The sequence below is a fragment of the Sarcophilus harrisii genome, chromosome 6 (assembly GCF_902635505.1).
Source record: "Sarcophilus harrisii chromosome 6, mSarHar1.11, whole genome shotgun sequence".
NCBI classification, from domain to species: Eukaryota; Metazoa; Chordata; class Mammalia; order Dasyuromorphia; family Dasyuridae; genus Sarcophilus; species Sarcophilus harrisii.
In genome coordinates, this window is record NC_045431.1 from 208,193,790 (window position 1) to 208,210,823 (window position 17,034).

The 17,034-nt window shown below is 33.5% G+C and overlaps 1 protein-coding gene across 1 annotated transcript in view; it reads left to right on the forward strand.

Annotated features, from left to right (window-relative positions):
* The window catches only part of PRMT3 (protein arginine methyltransferase 3), a 148,547-nt gene that overhangs the window by 42,926 nt on the left and 88,587 nt on the right, over positions 1-17,034 (forward strand). Inside the window, exon 10 of the mRNA XM_012552526.3 lies at positions 3,224-3,323. Coding sequence (XP_012407980.1) covers positions 3,224-3,323 — 100 coding nt within the window. The remainder of the gene's footprint in view (positions 1-3,223; positions 3,324-17,034) is intronic.

Here is a 17,034-nt window from a genome sequence, read left to right on the forward strand (position 1 = left end):
GTCTTTCAAAGTCTAAGACAGAAGTTGTCATCATTCTTATAAAACCTTTTCTTCCTCCAAATTAAAAAAAAAAATTCTATTAAAAATATTGTTTTATACCTTAAAACCAAGATTTATAATCTTTAAATCATCCTTGACTCTTCCTTCTTTAATTCTGTATCTCTACCACATCCAGTCAGTTGATTAGATCCATATTGATTAGATCGTTTATAATTGTTCTTTTAAACAAGTTTCTCTTGAAACTTTCCTTTGAAACTATTCTCTTCATCACAGTAGTATTCTATCACATTCACATACTGTCACTTGTTCAGCCATTCCCCAAATGATGGATACCCTTTCATTTACCAATTCTTTACCATTACAAAAAAGAACTGCTCTAAAAATTTTTGTACTGCTAGGTCTTTTTCTTATTTCATTGATATCTTTGGCTTACTAGTATTTTATTTAAGTTTATTATTTAATTTCATTAGGGATATTGGTCTATAGTTTACTTTCCCAAATATTAAGACTATATTTGTGTCACAGAAGAAGTTTGATAGGACTCCTTTTCCTGTTTTTTCCAAACAATTCAAGTAATATTGTTAAGTAATTTTTCTTTAAATATTTGATAGAATTCATTTAAAATTTTATTTTATGATTCTTCCCCCCTCTCTCTCCTTTTTGGAGTTCATTTATAGTTTGTTCAATTTCTTTTTCTGAGTTCTTTATTTTTTTTTCTTTTAATCTGGACATTTTATATTTTTGTGAAGATTAATTCATTTCATTTAGACTGTTGCTGTTATTGGCATATAATTGGATGAAATAGTTCCTAATAATTTTTTTTCTCCTTCTTTGGTTGTGAATTCACTTTTTTCATTTTTGATTGCATATTACATAAATTTTGGTTATTATCATATATATATATATACACACACATTAATCAAGTTAAAGAGTCTTTAAGTCCCTACCCCACCCTGACTACACATCTTTAAATTATTATCAATGCCTACTATTCTGCCTCTTGTTTAGAAAGAATATTGGACTTGGAGTCAGAATGCAGATAGTCCTAGTATTTTGCATAAGCAAATAGAGATTCAAAGATTTAATTTCCATAGATTCATGACTGGTGTATCCAGAATTAGGATCCAGATCTTTTGTCTTCGAAGCCAATATTCTTTTTGTGATGTTTAGTCTTTAGCTCTGTTACATGCTGAGACCCATAAATTCAATTATCTTCATAAGCTTACTAGACATCTCTGCTTACATGTCCTGGTTCTCACCTCAAACCCAATTTATATATAACTTTTAGAACTATAGCAGTAGAATTCATGTGAAAGGGCAGGATTACTGAAAGTTGAATTCTGTAGTAGTGAGAACTCTATTCTTCACACATCTAAATCTCATGTTTTATTTTTGGTGGCTAGATTTTAGGAATAACATTGACAAGTTGGAGTACATCAGAATAGATTTACCAAATAGAAGATTAGAGACCAAACCATAATTAGTTAGGAAAAAAATTTTGGTCTGGAGAAAAGATTTATTCAAAAAGCTGAAAAAGTTTCATGTTGAAAAAAAAAAAATAGATTTTTTTTTTTTTTTTTTTTTTTTTTAGCCTCAAAAGTGTAAAAGCTGGCTTGAAGCTCAATATAAAAAAACCTGAGTTCTTGCCAAATGACCCTATCACTTCCTGGCAAATAGAGATAGAAGAAATGAAAGCAGTGTGAGATTTTATGTTCTTGGGTTCAAAGATCACTTCAGATAGCAATTTCCACCACAAAATTGAAAGACACTTGCTCCTTGGAAGGAAAGCTGTGGCAAATGTGCACAGCACCCTAAAAAATTATATCACCTTTCCAACAAATGTCCTCGTAATCAAACTATGGTTTTTCCAATTAGCAGTGTTCAGCTGTGAGAACTGAGCTATAAGGAAAACTGAGTGCCACAGAATCAACACTTTGGAATTGTGGGGCTGGAAAAGGTTTTTAAGAGTCCTTTGGATTGTAAGGAGATCAGATGAGTCTACTTAAGAGAAATTAACTCACATTGTTCACTGGAAGGTCAAATACTGATGCTGAAACTTAAATACTTTGTATAATGAGAAGATGGGACTCCTTGCATAAGATGTAATAGAAGAGTGAAAGCAAAAGGAAAATGAGACAGTAGAAAATGAGATGGATATTGCCACAGAAGGAATAAAAATAAACTTGGACTTCTGGAGATAGTGTACATAAAAGGGCCCCATAGATGGGGTCACAAGGAGTTTGACATGAACAACTGGACAAAAACAACAAGCCTGAAAAGGCAGAGTTAAGAGCAAATAGTAAAAGCTGCAGAAGGACTGATTCAGGCTATAGAGACAACAATCTACAATGTAAGAAAAAGCATTCTAATAGAGTTGTATAAAGCTTAAATGGTTTCTGTAGGAAGACAGATTTAGAGTAAAAGGAAGACAGTGACATTTTCTACAGAAGTTTATTGTGAGACTCAAATGAGCAACTATGATAGTAAATATAATTCAAATTTGCATAATGCTTTAAAGTTTTACATATTGATTTTGTCATAGCTCTGTGAAGTAGCGCTGGGGGAAAAAGAAAGACCATGGATTGGGAGTCAGAGAACTTGGCTTCCTGTCCCTTTTCTCCTTCTTATAATCTATGTGCCTTTGTGCAGCTCTTAGCATCATAGTTTCTGTTAAATAAATGATTTGGCTTAGTTGGCTCTAGGTTCCCTTACAGCTTTAAATCTATGTACCTGATAGTCTCATTTTACAGTTGCAACCTTGGACTCAGTGAAGTAAGTGATTTGTCCATGATTACAGTTAATAAATGTTGGAGCCAGGACTTGAACTTACATCTTATGAAAAAAAGTCCAGTTTAGTTCTTTTACTACTATGTCATAACACCTCCCTCTTTATACATATGTAAAGTGCTCTCTAAATCTTGAAGGACTATATACATTTAAGCTATTATTATTACATAACAATCCAGTTAAAGAAATGTCAAGTTTTTTAAAAACAGTTTTACATTATTGTATAATTTAGGCTCAAAAAATAAATAGCGTTACTTCACTACAAAATATATTCTGATATGATATAATTCTATTCCTTGGCTGAATTTTTTTGTTATATATATTGATCTTATATTATGTCAAGTATTAGTTCAACAAAACAAGTTAAAGTTATTATGTCTTTTGAAATTTTACAAAATGTGTTTAACATTTCAACTTAATAATAAATTATTTATAGGTTAAACAGACTTGAAGGTAATATTACTCTGGTCAAAGGAAGAATTGAAGAGGTTGATCTACCTGTTGAAAAAGTAGATGTAATCATATCAGAGTGGATGGTAAGTTATCTTTTAAAAAAAAAAAGTTGTTTGACATTACATCAGTATCAATGATGTCAATGAAGTTTAATCAACACATGCCATGGTGTTAGAATCTGGAGGTTTCTTGTGTACTCATTCTATCAATCATAGCATTGTAGGATCATAGATTTAGAGGTAGATTTGTTATTAGTGGCAGTAGAGTCTACCCTTCATTTTACAGGTAGGAAATTGAGAATTTGCCTCCTGTTTCTAATATTTCGTAGTAAATGTCATGTATTTTACTTGCAAAATAATAGGTTTTGGTTTTATATAATAAATACAGTACTCAAAAATTGCATTGCATAATGAAACTCATAATTATGTTTAAAAATATGTTTAAAATAGAGCTTTAAACATATTTTTCAGTTGTATTTCTAATTAGAATGCCATATTTTAATTTTTCCTCCTATTCCTTATCTTACTATTATATTACAGAATTACAAAGCATTGATCTTATATTCCTTCGATTCATAGATCTCAATGAGAGAGTCACTATGACATTCAGTGTTGCCTTCATATGTATAGTGTCGTTACCCATGTTTGTTTCATATTATTGCATGTTCATATTATGCCCCTGGGTTCAGCCTGCTAGGTCATTACATCAGTGACCTTTGCTCTATAAGTTATTATGATGATGACAATACATATTTTGAAGTTTATATTGAAATCATAAGAATGTAGGAGGAAAACATTTCTATTATTCATAGAGTTGATGAAAATGTATTATTCATAGAGTTGATGAAAATTGATATATATCTGACAGGGAATCAGATGAGGTAGAAAGTAGTAACTCCATATGGCTACAATATTTCATTACATTTGTTTTGGATTTTTGAACACAATTTTTGACATTAAGTGGTGTTTTTCTTTTTCAAGTTTGCATGTTCCCTAATTGAAAGCATTAATAATATCTGAATTTAGCCAGAAGCATCTAAAGATTGTACTTTTAACATAGAAATAAATCTTCAGCCTGAAGCCAGGATCAGTGAGTCAGTGAGCCTAATAATTATTTTTTTGTTTCTAAGAAAATATTTTCCTTTCTTTACCAGGCTACCCACTTTAGTCAAATCTTAATTGTACCATATTTCTTTCCTTGGAGATATTGCAGCTCTGTGGCCAAACTCCAGGGTCAAATGATCTGAGCCATTTTTCTAGTTAGTTTTGAATTTAAAAAATAGCTGTGAACTAAATTAATGTCGGCTATCATCAAATGGAAAATATTAATTTCATAATTATATTCAACTCTTTTAGCTCTCTGTAACTAATCCTAAGCCAAGTTACCCTGACTCCTGTCATATAATATAGCTGGTTTACAATAATTTTATTCATTATCCCTTATATGCTTTAGTTTTTTCTAAATTTTGTGTGGCACAAAAGAATACTGGTGGAAATAAAACTTTTAAAAATAAAAATGTTGCAGTCTTTCCCCACAAAATAAGTCAGCTAGCATTTATTAAATGCCAGACACTGTGCTACAGATACATGGAACTTTTCTAAGCCATGTTGCCATTCTTTAAACATTGATGCAGGGGAATGAGGATAGGGCAAGTATTTATTAAATATTTTTTGTGTGCCAGACACTATACTTTTTACAAATATTACCCCATTGATCCTCACCACAGCAATTATTATCTCTATTTTAAAGTTGAGGAAACTGAAACAGACAGAAGTGCCTTGGTCACATAACTGGTTAAGTGTTTCAGGCAGAGTTTGAATTCAGGTCTAACTGATTCTAAATTCACTAATCTATCCATCTTGCCACCTAGCTTCCTCTATGATCCAATAGCACTTTATGATCCAATTACACTGACCTTGCTGTCATTCTTCATAGATGACATTTCCTATTCCATGCACTTTCACTGTTTCTCATAACTAAAATGTAACTCTTTCTCATCTCCAGTACTTAACTCCTGTTTCCCTTAATATTTCTTAAAGTGTCACTACCTTTTCTGGACATCCCCAGCTATAAGTATCCTCTTTCTCAAAATTAGCATATTTTTAAAAATATATATTTTACATATGTGTATATTCTCTCCCCCAATAGAATACAAGTTTTTAGAGGACAAGAAATGTTTCATTTTTGTCCTTGAATGAACCCCTAGCATAGTGTTTGCATTATGGGTATTTAATAAATGTGTATCAATTGACTGTTGACTTGCCTTTTACTGAAAAAGTCAAAATTACAAATACTATCAGTTTTAGTGGATTACAGAGAAATATAAACTAAGCCAGGTAGATATGTTGTTTCATCACCTAGGTCTTTTTTAGAACTTTGTATGAATTGTATGTGTTAGATATACTTCTCTTCTTGAATTTCACAATATAGTATTAATTAAAATGACATCTTTTCTGAGTGTAGCTGTCTGCTTTATATGTGTTCTGTCCACTGCCTGATTTTTTTTGGGTTAATTCTTATATTAACATTTTCCAATTTTTTTTTTAACTAGAATAGTCATAAAAATCACTGCGTATAACCACTAGAAAACTTGAGAAAAGTATTTGGTCAGCCAATATCTTGCGTCTATTACTTATAGTATATCTTTCTTAAAAAATAATACTTATAGCTTATATTTCACATTTATTAATATATTCATTTTGAAATACCTAAATTATTCTTTTTTTAAATAATGAAAAAGGGAAGAGACTTTTTATTTATCAGATTATAAGGGAAGGCTTTCTTCTTTGGACTTCCAGAGAGATGTTCTTTGTCCTCCAAAGGGGACTTCTTTAAAGATAGGAAGTACTGAGTTGTCTGAGCCAGATATTGAAGAATTAATTTCATGTATATATTTCATTATGGTATATACTACAGCAGTAGATGCTCAAGAAATTTTGATGATTAGGGGTTTATATGATTAAAAAGAAGACAAGATTTCCTGAATATTCCCCCAGTCAAGGAGATAAGCCATGATAATTGGAAAGTAACATATAAATATGATGACTTTTATGTCTCTCTCTTCTCCTTTCTTACTTCTTTACTCTCTCCTTTTTTATTTCTAAGAAGTGATTTAGCAGTTTGACTTAATCAGATGATAATTAAATATTTAGATGCCTACTTTGTATCAGGCACTGTGCTAGGCACTAGGAATACAAAACCAAAAATAGAATAATAGCTACTATTATGTTGTAATGAGAAGACGAAAATAGGCCCATGATATTAAGTTAACCTTGGTGGGGATTGCTGGGGAGAAAGTGGTACATGAGTACATGGTACATGAGAAAGTGGTTCCCTCTTAAAGGACACCATGAATTCCCAGAGTACATAAGGGAGACAACCACACAGGCTGACCAGAAGAATGATAGGAGGGAGGTGCCATATTTCAGGAATAGCAAGGCCATTTGACGAAACTGTCAAGTACATGAGAGGGAGTAGTAAATAAGTTTGGAAAGTTATGATGAAGCTAGAACATGAAGAACTTCACTACCAAACAGGAGCTTATATTACATTCTAAAAGCAATAGGGAGTCACTGAGGTTATTGAGTAGAATGGGATGGGGTGGAGAGATGTGGTCAAACTTGTACTTTAGGAAAATCATATTGACTTTTATGTGATGAATAGGTTGGCATGGGGAGAGAGCTGAGGCTTTTGCAGTAGTACTGCAATGAAGGTGATGGCTGTGTGGGCGGAGAGAAAAGGATGTGCGGAAGAGATGACATTGAGATAGAAACCGGAGGATTTGGCAACTGAGTGGCCATATGGGATAAGGAAGAGTAAGACAAAGAGAGAGCAGTGTTGTGACCAGAAGAATATTGGTGCTCTTGTAAGAAATAAGGAAATTCAGAGGGTGAGCAGGGAATAGAAGGTAATGAGTTCTGTTTTTGATTACTGTTAGAAATAAAATTTAAAACCCCCAAAATGTGCAGTAAATGGACAGTCTCAGGATGAGTGAAGCAGTTTAAACTTTGAATATGATTCTGGAGAAGTGGGTGTAAAAACTCCTTATGAGTTCACACTGATAAAGACAGGAGAAGACGCTTTTGTCCTCTAAAGTAGGGCCCACTCCTCCCTTCAGAGTTCTGCTTGGCCCAAGCCTTCTGGTTTACAGCCTTCTTCGTCTACCCTCTACATATTGCTGCTAGACATGTTCTTCCTCTCCAGTCATGCATCCTATGTCCCAAAATGGCAGCTTTCTCTGCTCTTAGATTGTGTCAGGTAGTATGCAATGAGCACCTTGGCCAGTTTAAACCAGTTTATAGGCTAATCCTCTTTATTGGGGACTGTGATTAGGCTAGTTCCTTCTGAAAGCTGATTGGTCATTAGTGCTTGTTATCTTACATTGCCTTGAAACTTGTATGTCTTGTAGAAACCTGATTTTGAGTATTTTTCATATTTGTATTGAATTTGGAGTAACTAAGGGCCATTCAGTCAGATGTACAATAGGCTGTTAGTACTGTGGGCCTGAAGCACCTAGGAATTAAACGTAAATGGTAATTAAGGCCTTGCAGCTGAGGAGGCCAGCAAGAAAGTAGAAAAGACAGTGGAATAAGTCCTGGGAAAGAACGTCACTGTTCACACATAGTGATGCATGGCATAGATGATGGTCTAGTAGAAGATCAAGAAGAAGAGCAATTAGACAATTAGTAGGAGATCAAGATACAGCAATAGCACAAAAACTAAGTAGGGAGGAGTAGGTAGAAGGAAAAAGTGATGAACAGTGGCAAATGCTACAGTGACATCAAGAAGGAATGACATCAGTCTTGGCCCCAAATAAGAGATATGAAAAGTCCACTCTTTTTCCCTCTCCTCCTCTCCCTCTCTTTCTCTCCCCCTTTTCCCTTCTCCCCTTCTCCCTCTCTCTCCTTCTCTCTCCCTACCCTCTTTCTCCCTCTCTCTTTCTTTCTCTTCATGGTCCAACTACACTGACCTTGCTGTTAGTCTTCATACATGACATTTCCTATTCCATGCACTTTCACTGTTTCTCATAACTAAAATGTCTCCCTATCCTCTCTCTCCCTCTCTCCCTCTCTATTTCTCTCCTCTTTAATTAAAACTTTTAAAACATATGTGTGGACAATTCTTCAACATTAGCCTTTCCAAAAACCTTGTGTTCCAATTTTCCCGTTCCCCCACGCCTTCCCCTAGATAGCAAGTAGTCCAATATATGTTAAACATAGTAGAAATATACATTAAATCCAATATATGCATGCATATTTATACAATCATCATGCTGCACAAGAAAAATCAAATCAAACCAGTAAAACAAAACAAAACAAAAGGTGAAGCAAAATAAAATGCAAACAAACCACAACAAAAGGAGTGAGAATACTATATTGTGAACCACATTCAGTTCCTACTATCCTCTCTCTGGGTGTAGATGGCTTTCTTCATCATCGAACAATTAATTGGAACTGGTTTGAATCATCTCATTGTTGAAGAGAGCCATGTCCATCAGAATTGATCATCGTATAGTCTTATTGTTGCCATGTATAATGATCTCCTGGTTCTGCTCATTTCATTTTTGCATCAGTTCATGTTAGTCTCTCCAGGCCTTTCTGAAATCATCCTGGTAGTCGTTTGTTACAGAACAGTAATATTCCATAACATTCATATACCACAATTTATTCAGCCATTCTCCAACTGATGGACATCCATTTAATTTCCATTTTCTTGCCACTACAAAGAGGGCTGCCACAAACATTTTTGTGGGTTCCTTTCCCTTCTTCAAGAATCTTTGGGATAGAAGCCCAGTAGAAACATTGCTGGTTCAAAGGGTGTGCACATTTTGATAACTTTTTGAGTATAGTTCCAAATTGCTCTATAGAATGGTTGGATCCATTCACAGTTCCACCAACAACATATCAGTGTCCTAGTTTTCCAGCATCCCCTCCAACATTTGTCATTATCTTTTCCTGTCATCTTAGCCAATTTGACAGGTGTGTAGTGGTATCTCAGAGTTGTCTTAATTTGCATTTCTTTGATCAATAATGTTTTAGAGCATTTTTTCATATGATTTAGAAATAGTTAAAATTTCTTCATCTAAAATTATCTGTTCATATCCTTTGACCATTTATCAATTGGAGAATGGCTTTGAACTATTATAAATTTGAGTCAATTCTCTTAATATTTTAGAAATGAAGCTTTTATCAGAATCTTTGAATATAAAAATGTTTTCCCACTTTCTTCCTTTCTAACCTTGTTTGCATTAGTTTTGTTTGTACAAAACCTTTTTAACTTAATATAAATCAAAATTATCCATTTTGTGATCAGTAATGATCTCCAGTTCTTCTTTGGTCACAAATTCCTTTCTCCTCCATAGATCTGAGAGATAAACTATCCTATGTTCTTCTAACTTGTTTATATCATTCTTTATATCTAGACCATGAACCTATTTTGACCTTATCTTTGTATACAGTTTTAGGTATGGGTCTATACCTAGTTACTGCCACACCAGTTTCCAATTTTCCTAGCAGTTTTTGTCAGATAGTGAATTCTTGTCCCAAAAGCTGGGGTCTTTGGGTTTGTCAAATACTAGATTCCTATAATCATTGACTATTTTGTTCTGTGAACCTAACTTATTCCACTGATCAACTTCTCTGTTTCTTAACCTGTACCAAATGGTTTTGATGACTGATGCTTTATAATATAGTTTTAGACGTGGTACAGTCAGCCACCTTCATTTGCATTTTTTTCATTAATTCCCTTGAAATTCTTGACCTTTTGTTTTTCCAGATGAATTTTGTTGATGTTTTTTTTAGGTTAGTAAAATAGTTTCTTGGGAGTTTGATACATATAGCACTAAATAAATAGATTAGTTTAGGTTGTATTTTTATTATTATATTTGCTTGACCTGTACAAGAGCGGTTGATATATTTTTCCTTTGTTTAGATCTGGCATAATTTATATGGAAAGTGTTTTGTAGTTGCTCATATAGTTCCTGACTTTGATAGATAGAGTCTCAAATACTTTATATTATTGATAGTTATTTTAAATGGAATTTTTCTTTGTATTTCTTACTGTTGGATTTTGTTAATGATATATAAAAATATTGGTGATTTATATGGATTTATTTTGTATCCTGCAATTTTTCTAAAGTTGTGGATTATTTTTAATAGTTATTTAGTTGATTCTCTAGGGTTCTCTAAGTATACCATCATATCGTCAGCAAAGAGAGATAATTTGGTTTCCTCATTACCTACTCTTTAATTACTTTAATCCCTTTTTCTTCTCTTATTGCCAAAGCTAGCCTTTCTAATACAATATTGAATATTAATGGTGATAGTGGGCAACCTTGTTTCACCCCTGATCTTATTGGGAATGGTTACAGTTTATCCCGAGTACATATGATGTTTACTGATAGTTTTAAATAGATGCTACCGAAAAGTCATCTCTTGTAAAAGTGAAGAATTGTGCCTATAGAAAATTGAATATAATGCCATGTTTTTTGATACATGGGTTTTGCTAAATTTAAGGATGGGCTTTCCTTAAGCAACAGGGAGGAAATTATATTGTGAAACATAGTTGGTGTAAAATAATTTGAATTTAATTGTAAAGAGAGGATGAGGATTTTTAAAATCCATTAAATTTAACAATTGAGTGGTTTTTGTTAACTTTGTGGAAAACAATTCTCTGTGAATGAGGTCAGATACTAGGTTGCAAAGGATTTAGAATAGAGCAAAAGGAGAGGAAATGGTTGCAACACACATGCTGAGTTTTGCTTTTGTTTTTTTTTGTTTTTGTTTTTTTTTTTTAATTTTGGCGAGGAAGTGCAAGAGAAATCGAAGGTGATTATTTAAGAGAATTCTAGAATTTATTGAGGATTTTTAAAGGATGGGTAAGACTTGGGAGAGTTTGTAGCAAGCAATAACAAAGGAATGCAATAGTTTGCAAGGAATTAAAGATTGGAGTGGGAAGGATGATCTTGAGGACAATATGCTGGAAGAAGGCAGGAAAGAATGGGTTCCAGTATATGTGTAGAGTAGTTGGCCTTCATGAGAGGAAGCATATATTCATTAGGGCTGGAGTAAAGGAGAAACTAGTGGAAGGAAAATGTCAAGGACTTGTAGAAAAAGAGGAATCTCATAATCTTGTTTTTCTCAGTTGAGTTCAGGTAAGTCATGTGCCTCACGCACTTATGATTGGGCAGTTGTATATCCAAAAACTGAAATAGATATCCAGCAAATTGTGCCTTAGGCCACTATCATTGTTTAACTAAGGTGTTTTAGCTCTGCAGTTCCTCTTCACATAAAATAATATTAAGGCTAATTTGAGAATTGTCCTGACCAAATGTCATATTGAGTCATCTGGGCAGATGGGGAAATATCATTCATAGCAGAGTATTTAAACCCTTGGCACCACCAATAGGACACTTTAGCTGAGCTGATTCCCTGAGCAACAGATGGTACAACCTGGTGCAAATCTATTTTGAACTGGAACCAGATTTACTTTCTAAAAAGCATCCAGTGTTTTTAAGTTTCCCTCATTGATTGATTTGAATAGGGTTCAATTAGTGAATGCATTTTCATATCCAGAACTTTCTACAAAGCAACACTTAAAAATATATGTAAGTATCCTTTTTCTTTGAAAGCAGGAAAATTGTAGAGAAACAGGGTAATTTAGGATGCACAATTCTTAGACACTCTATGATTTTTATTCTTCCTTTGTTTTGTTAAATAGTATTTAAATTAGGGGGGAAAGTATACTTTAGTATTGGACACAGATGTTTAATGGATATGTAATTCATTGTAGCAGTGATAGACATAATATCTTGCCATGATACATATCCATTTTATACTGCCATGGTCCACTAATTATGCCAAAGCTTGCTGCAGATAAATGCTTTGTCTACAGCTCTGACTACAACTGTTTATGAATTTTACTTATTGTTTTTGATAGTATTTTATTTTAGTAAGAATTAAATTTTATAAGCAAATCATAATGTTTGTTTGCTTCTCATTTAGTAGTTTATTATTTGGACTTCAATCTTTTAAGACTATCTGGCCTCATCAACACCTTTCATATTTCTGTTTATAATAGCAGTTCTCATTTTTTAAAAGTATTTTTACTTAAAGGTGTACTTTTTTCAAATCTCAGTTTCACTTAATATCCTCTCCCTCTCTCTTCTTGAAAGGTAACTCATATATCAAATAGTGTTTTTAGGGGCAAAAAATGAAAAAAAAAAGGAAAAGGAAAAAAGTCAGCATAACTGGTCAGAACATCAAGAAAATCTGAAAATATGTACAGTGTTCAACATTTTTGGACCTCCCAGTTCTGCAAAGGGTTAGTGAGAAAGTCTTCTCACATCTCTTTTTTTCAGAACCATGCTTGTGCTTTATAATTTTGCATCATTTACTTTTAATTTTTTTTTGATGAAGTTCTTTGCATTTACATTTTATATATGTTGTTTTCTTGTCTCTGTTTCATTCTACATCAGTTTGAATAAATCTTTCTGTTCTTCTCTGTATTCTTCACGGTCATCATTGCTTCCAGCACAGTACTATTCCATTATATTCACTTTCCATAGTTTCTTAAGTCATTCCCCTATTAAATCTATTTTGTTTTCAATCCTCTGCCTGTACAAAAGGTAGGACAATTTTCATTTACATGCCTTTTGTGTACTACACAAATAATCCTCACAATAATCCTGTGAGATTTGTTGAATTGGTTATTGTCTCTATTCTAATAGATGAGAAATTTGAGGTTAAATTTTCAAATGCTGTTTGTATATCTTACACTGAACACTCCAAAAAGCCTCAAGAATATTTCAGTAATTCAAAAAAGGTGGTTCTGATTATTCACCATGGGAAAAAAGGGGGAAGCAATCCAGACAGTGCTCTAGGAATATTTGAGGGAGAGAATCATTTTATCTGGAGGGAGGAACAGGCAAGCCTTCTCTGAGTTATTCTCAGAATCTGAGAAGAACTGATTATATAGTTTGACTTTAGTGTAGATCATACAAAAGGAAATAATGGGGAGTAAGACTGAAAGGGAGGTAGAGCCAGCTGGTGAAACTTCATTGTGGAGTTGGAGTTTGTTTTAAAAGAAAATAGTTGAACCTTTTGAACAAGAAAATAATGTGGTCCGATATTTCCTGTAGAAATGTTTTTTAAGCAAGTGTGTGAAGGATAAGTTGAGGAGAAAGACCAGTAATAAAGCCCATTAGAAGATCATTAAAATAGCCAATGTAGGAAGTACTGAAGATCTGATCTGAAATAGGGTGGGTCAGACAGGTTGAGGAGGCAAAATCAATAGTTGATTCCAGTTATTAGTGTTCTCTCTCTTTCAATTTTATATTTATTGTTGTTCAGTGTTTCAGTCATGTCCAATTTTTTGTTAACCTATTTTGCATTTTCATGGCAAAAATACTAGAGTAGTTTGCTGTTTCTTTCTCTAGTTCATTTCTTCTAGATGAGGAAACTGAAGCAAACTAGTTATATGACTTGCGCAGGGTCATACAGCATCATACAGATGAATCTGATTCTAGGCCTTACACTCTGTTGCTCCAAATAGAATATAATCTGAGTTTAGAGATTATTTGTGTGTGTGTGTGTGTGTGTGTGTGTGTGTTTTTTCCTAATCCCCCATGTAACCTTTTAAGATCTCTTTTTTCCCATTGAATTTCATTGGTAAGGGAGTGATCAAAAATATAGAATGAAGAAAAATCAAGATTAAGAATTTGGTGAGGGGAAGGGTGAAGTGGCATTAAGTTTATTGCTTAGTGAGTAAATAATTCACATCGCTTAAGAAATCAGCTTTGGTAGAATACTGAAGAAGGAAATAGAATTCTAGGTTCTGAGTAATCAATGAGTAGTAAGATAGAAACAATTAATATAAAATACACTTTCTGGATGTTTGGTAATGAAAGAGAACATAAAAGGAATAGTATTGGAAATAGAAATTTGTGAGATTTTCTGGTGGTGAGGATATTTACATTTGTATAAATCCCTTAGGGTAGGTTTAGGTAAGTTAAGTAAATTCTTGTTTCTTGTATAAATCCTTTAGGGTGGGTTTAGGATAAGTAAGTTCTTGTTTCTTCCTGTTATAAATGCTGATGTTTTAATATTTAAAAATCATTTTCCACCATTCTCTACTTTACTCTGCTTTAATATTTGGATAAATTAGATATTGACTTTAATCAACACCAAATTTTAGTATTGCCTCTTCTTTTGGTAAAGCAAAAATTCTTTAAAGAATTGACTCTTTGTACAAAAATTTATCTATCAGTCCATAGTAGTCACTATTAAGTTTATATATCATAAGCTTAGAATTAGGGATGATCCATACTTGTCTGCTTCATTCAATGCTGCAAATATGGTACTGTGCTTTGATTTTTACTGCAGCAGCCTTCATGTCCAACAATTTATGACTTATCTCAGAAAAACTAGTCTGTCTCAAGTGAATCTTGGTGGTATGAGACTGTCATCTAGTGGCAACAAAGAAAACTGCAGACTAGCTTTTTTTTTTTTTTTGCTGACAATTGGGGAGATTGAGAATATTTTCTTTATTCTGCTTTACATCTTGATTTGTAGAAATATATTGGTAAAAAAAATCACACACAATTTTTTTGTATTTTTTAAATGTAAACTAAAAGTTTTCTTGGAAAATGTTTTTATTCTAATAATTAGTAGCCTTATGTGGAAATAAAAACCAGAATTCAATATAGTATATTTGGTTTTGACATTTTAGAAATTTGTTATTTTGAAATATATAATCATTCAAAATTAATTGTGGATGATGAAAAAGGGGTTTTTTATATGCATACAAAAATAATCTGAAATTTATTATATATTACTTCCATTTCTGTAGTCTATAGTTCATACTGACATTCTCACTATTCATCAAATAGAATATTCCTTCTATTACATATCTATAGTATGTAATAGTACATGTACTAGCTGTCTTACATGCCTGGAATGTATTCTTTTCTTATTGCTGTCTCTTAAAATCTTTAGGTTCCTTTAAAATCAGCTCAGCTGCCAACTTTTGCTTTCCTCATCTTCTTAGCTACAAGTATCTCTTCTTTCCTCCTCTGCTTTGGGACCCCTAATCTTTTTTTTTTTCCCCCTTGCTATGACTTCCCAAGTCTGAACTCTCTGCATGGGCATCCATCCCCCTTTCCTAACAGAGCCTATTCCTTTTCCCATCTTGACCCCTTTAGTAAACCATTTCAGGTCTAGACTGTTCTTAACATTTGACTGCCTTTCCTTATCCTGTTACCAGTCATACTCTGTCAGTCTTCTGCTTTTGTTTCTATTTACATAATGCTAAATTCACAAAACTGTGCTGTCTGGGTCATCTCGAGTAAGTCCTCACTGCAGCAAGGCAATTTAAACTTTAATTCACTGTTTCACTCAACACAGCAACTTTTCTAAACCATTTCACAAGCTTCCTATAGTTCATCTTTCCCTCTTAGTAAATCTGGGAGACTGCAAGGTTGGTGGTACAATGAACAGTAATGGGAATGTTCAGGAGGGAGGGCTTAGGGGGTGAAAGAAGAGAATATGGATCAAAAAGGGAAGTCATCCCAGGATAGAGCCTTGTGGGACAACCAAGTGAGGCAGTGTAAAGAAGAAAGAGAAAGGATCAGGAGGCTGTAACGTGGCTGAAGAGTTAGTGAAGGAAACTAGGAAACAGTGTTTTAGACATAGGAGAGGAGAACCAGGAGAGAACAGTGTCACATAAACTAAAGAGCAGGGAGTATGTAGAAGATGGCTTCTAATCATAGGGTTGTTGTTTAATTTCTTTTGTAGTCTCCTAATTTGTGAAAACCTTACCCTCTGACTCCTCATGAAGGAAGTTATTACCTTCTAGGGTAAACCCTTCTTAGGATTTCTTCCCCCCAACAATAGGATAGTAGTTCCTGATAATGCTTTCTAAATCCTTCTCTGTTCTTGTGGACATGACTTTGTTACAGATTTGGGAACTCTTGACATCAATTTTGCCCTCTGGAGCCAAATTGAACAAGATCATTTAAGAATACTTCAGAAATTTGAAATCATTATTATATTTTTAATATTTCTTCTCTTTTCTTTGCTCATTTCTGTAAACTCATTCCCTTAGTTTTGATTTCTCTGAGCATGCTCCTGTTGTCAATTTCCTTTTTAAAGTATGTAGTACATAAAACTAGAAGAAAATATGGCATTTCTGATCTGGGTCTAGCACATCAGGAGGTTGTCACCTCTTGGTGTGGACACCATATTCACGACCAGCACTTTGTTGGTTCTGTGACTTTGCAGTAAGTGACTGTAATTCCCATATCCTTTCCCTATATTGAGCCATTTCTCCCCATTCAGTACCTGTTTAGTTGATTTTTTTAAACTCAGATCTAAAAAATAATAAATCATGTTAACTTTGTTCTACCATTCTATTCCAAACTTTTAGGGTTTTTATAGATACCAATTTTGTGGTAGCTTCTCAATTTTGCATCATCTGGGACTTTTACATACAATAACATAGATAAGGAAACTGAGTCATGCAGAAATTGAGTGTCTTATCTAGGGTCTCCCAGCTAATAAGTGTCTGAACCCAGGTCTTCTTACTCCAGACCTAGTGCTCTATTCACTGGCTGCATTTTCTTATTTTAAAGACTCATAAACCATCCCTTTTAAAGTTATTTCTAGAATATTTCCAGGAATTGCAACCCCATGGATTGCAATTTATAATGTCCATCTTTTCTGGAAATTTGGGCAATGGTTTCTCATCTCCAATCCTGTGTCTCTTCTTTGGTTTTGAGATTGCTCAGAGAATCAGAAC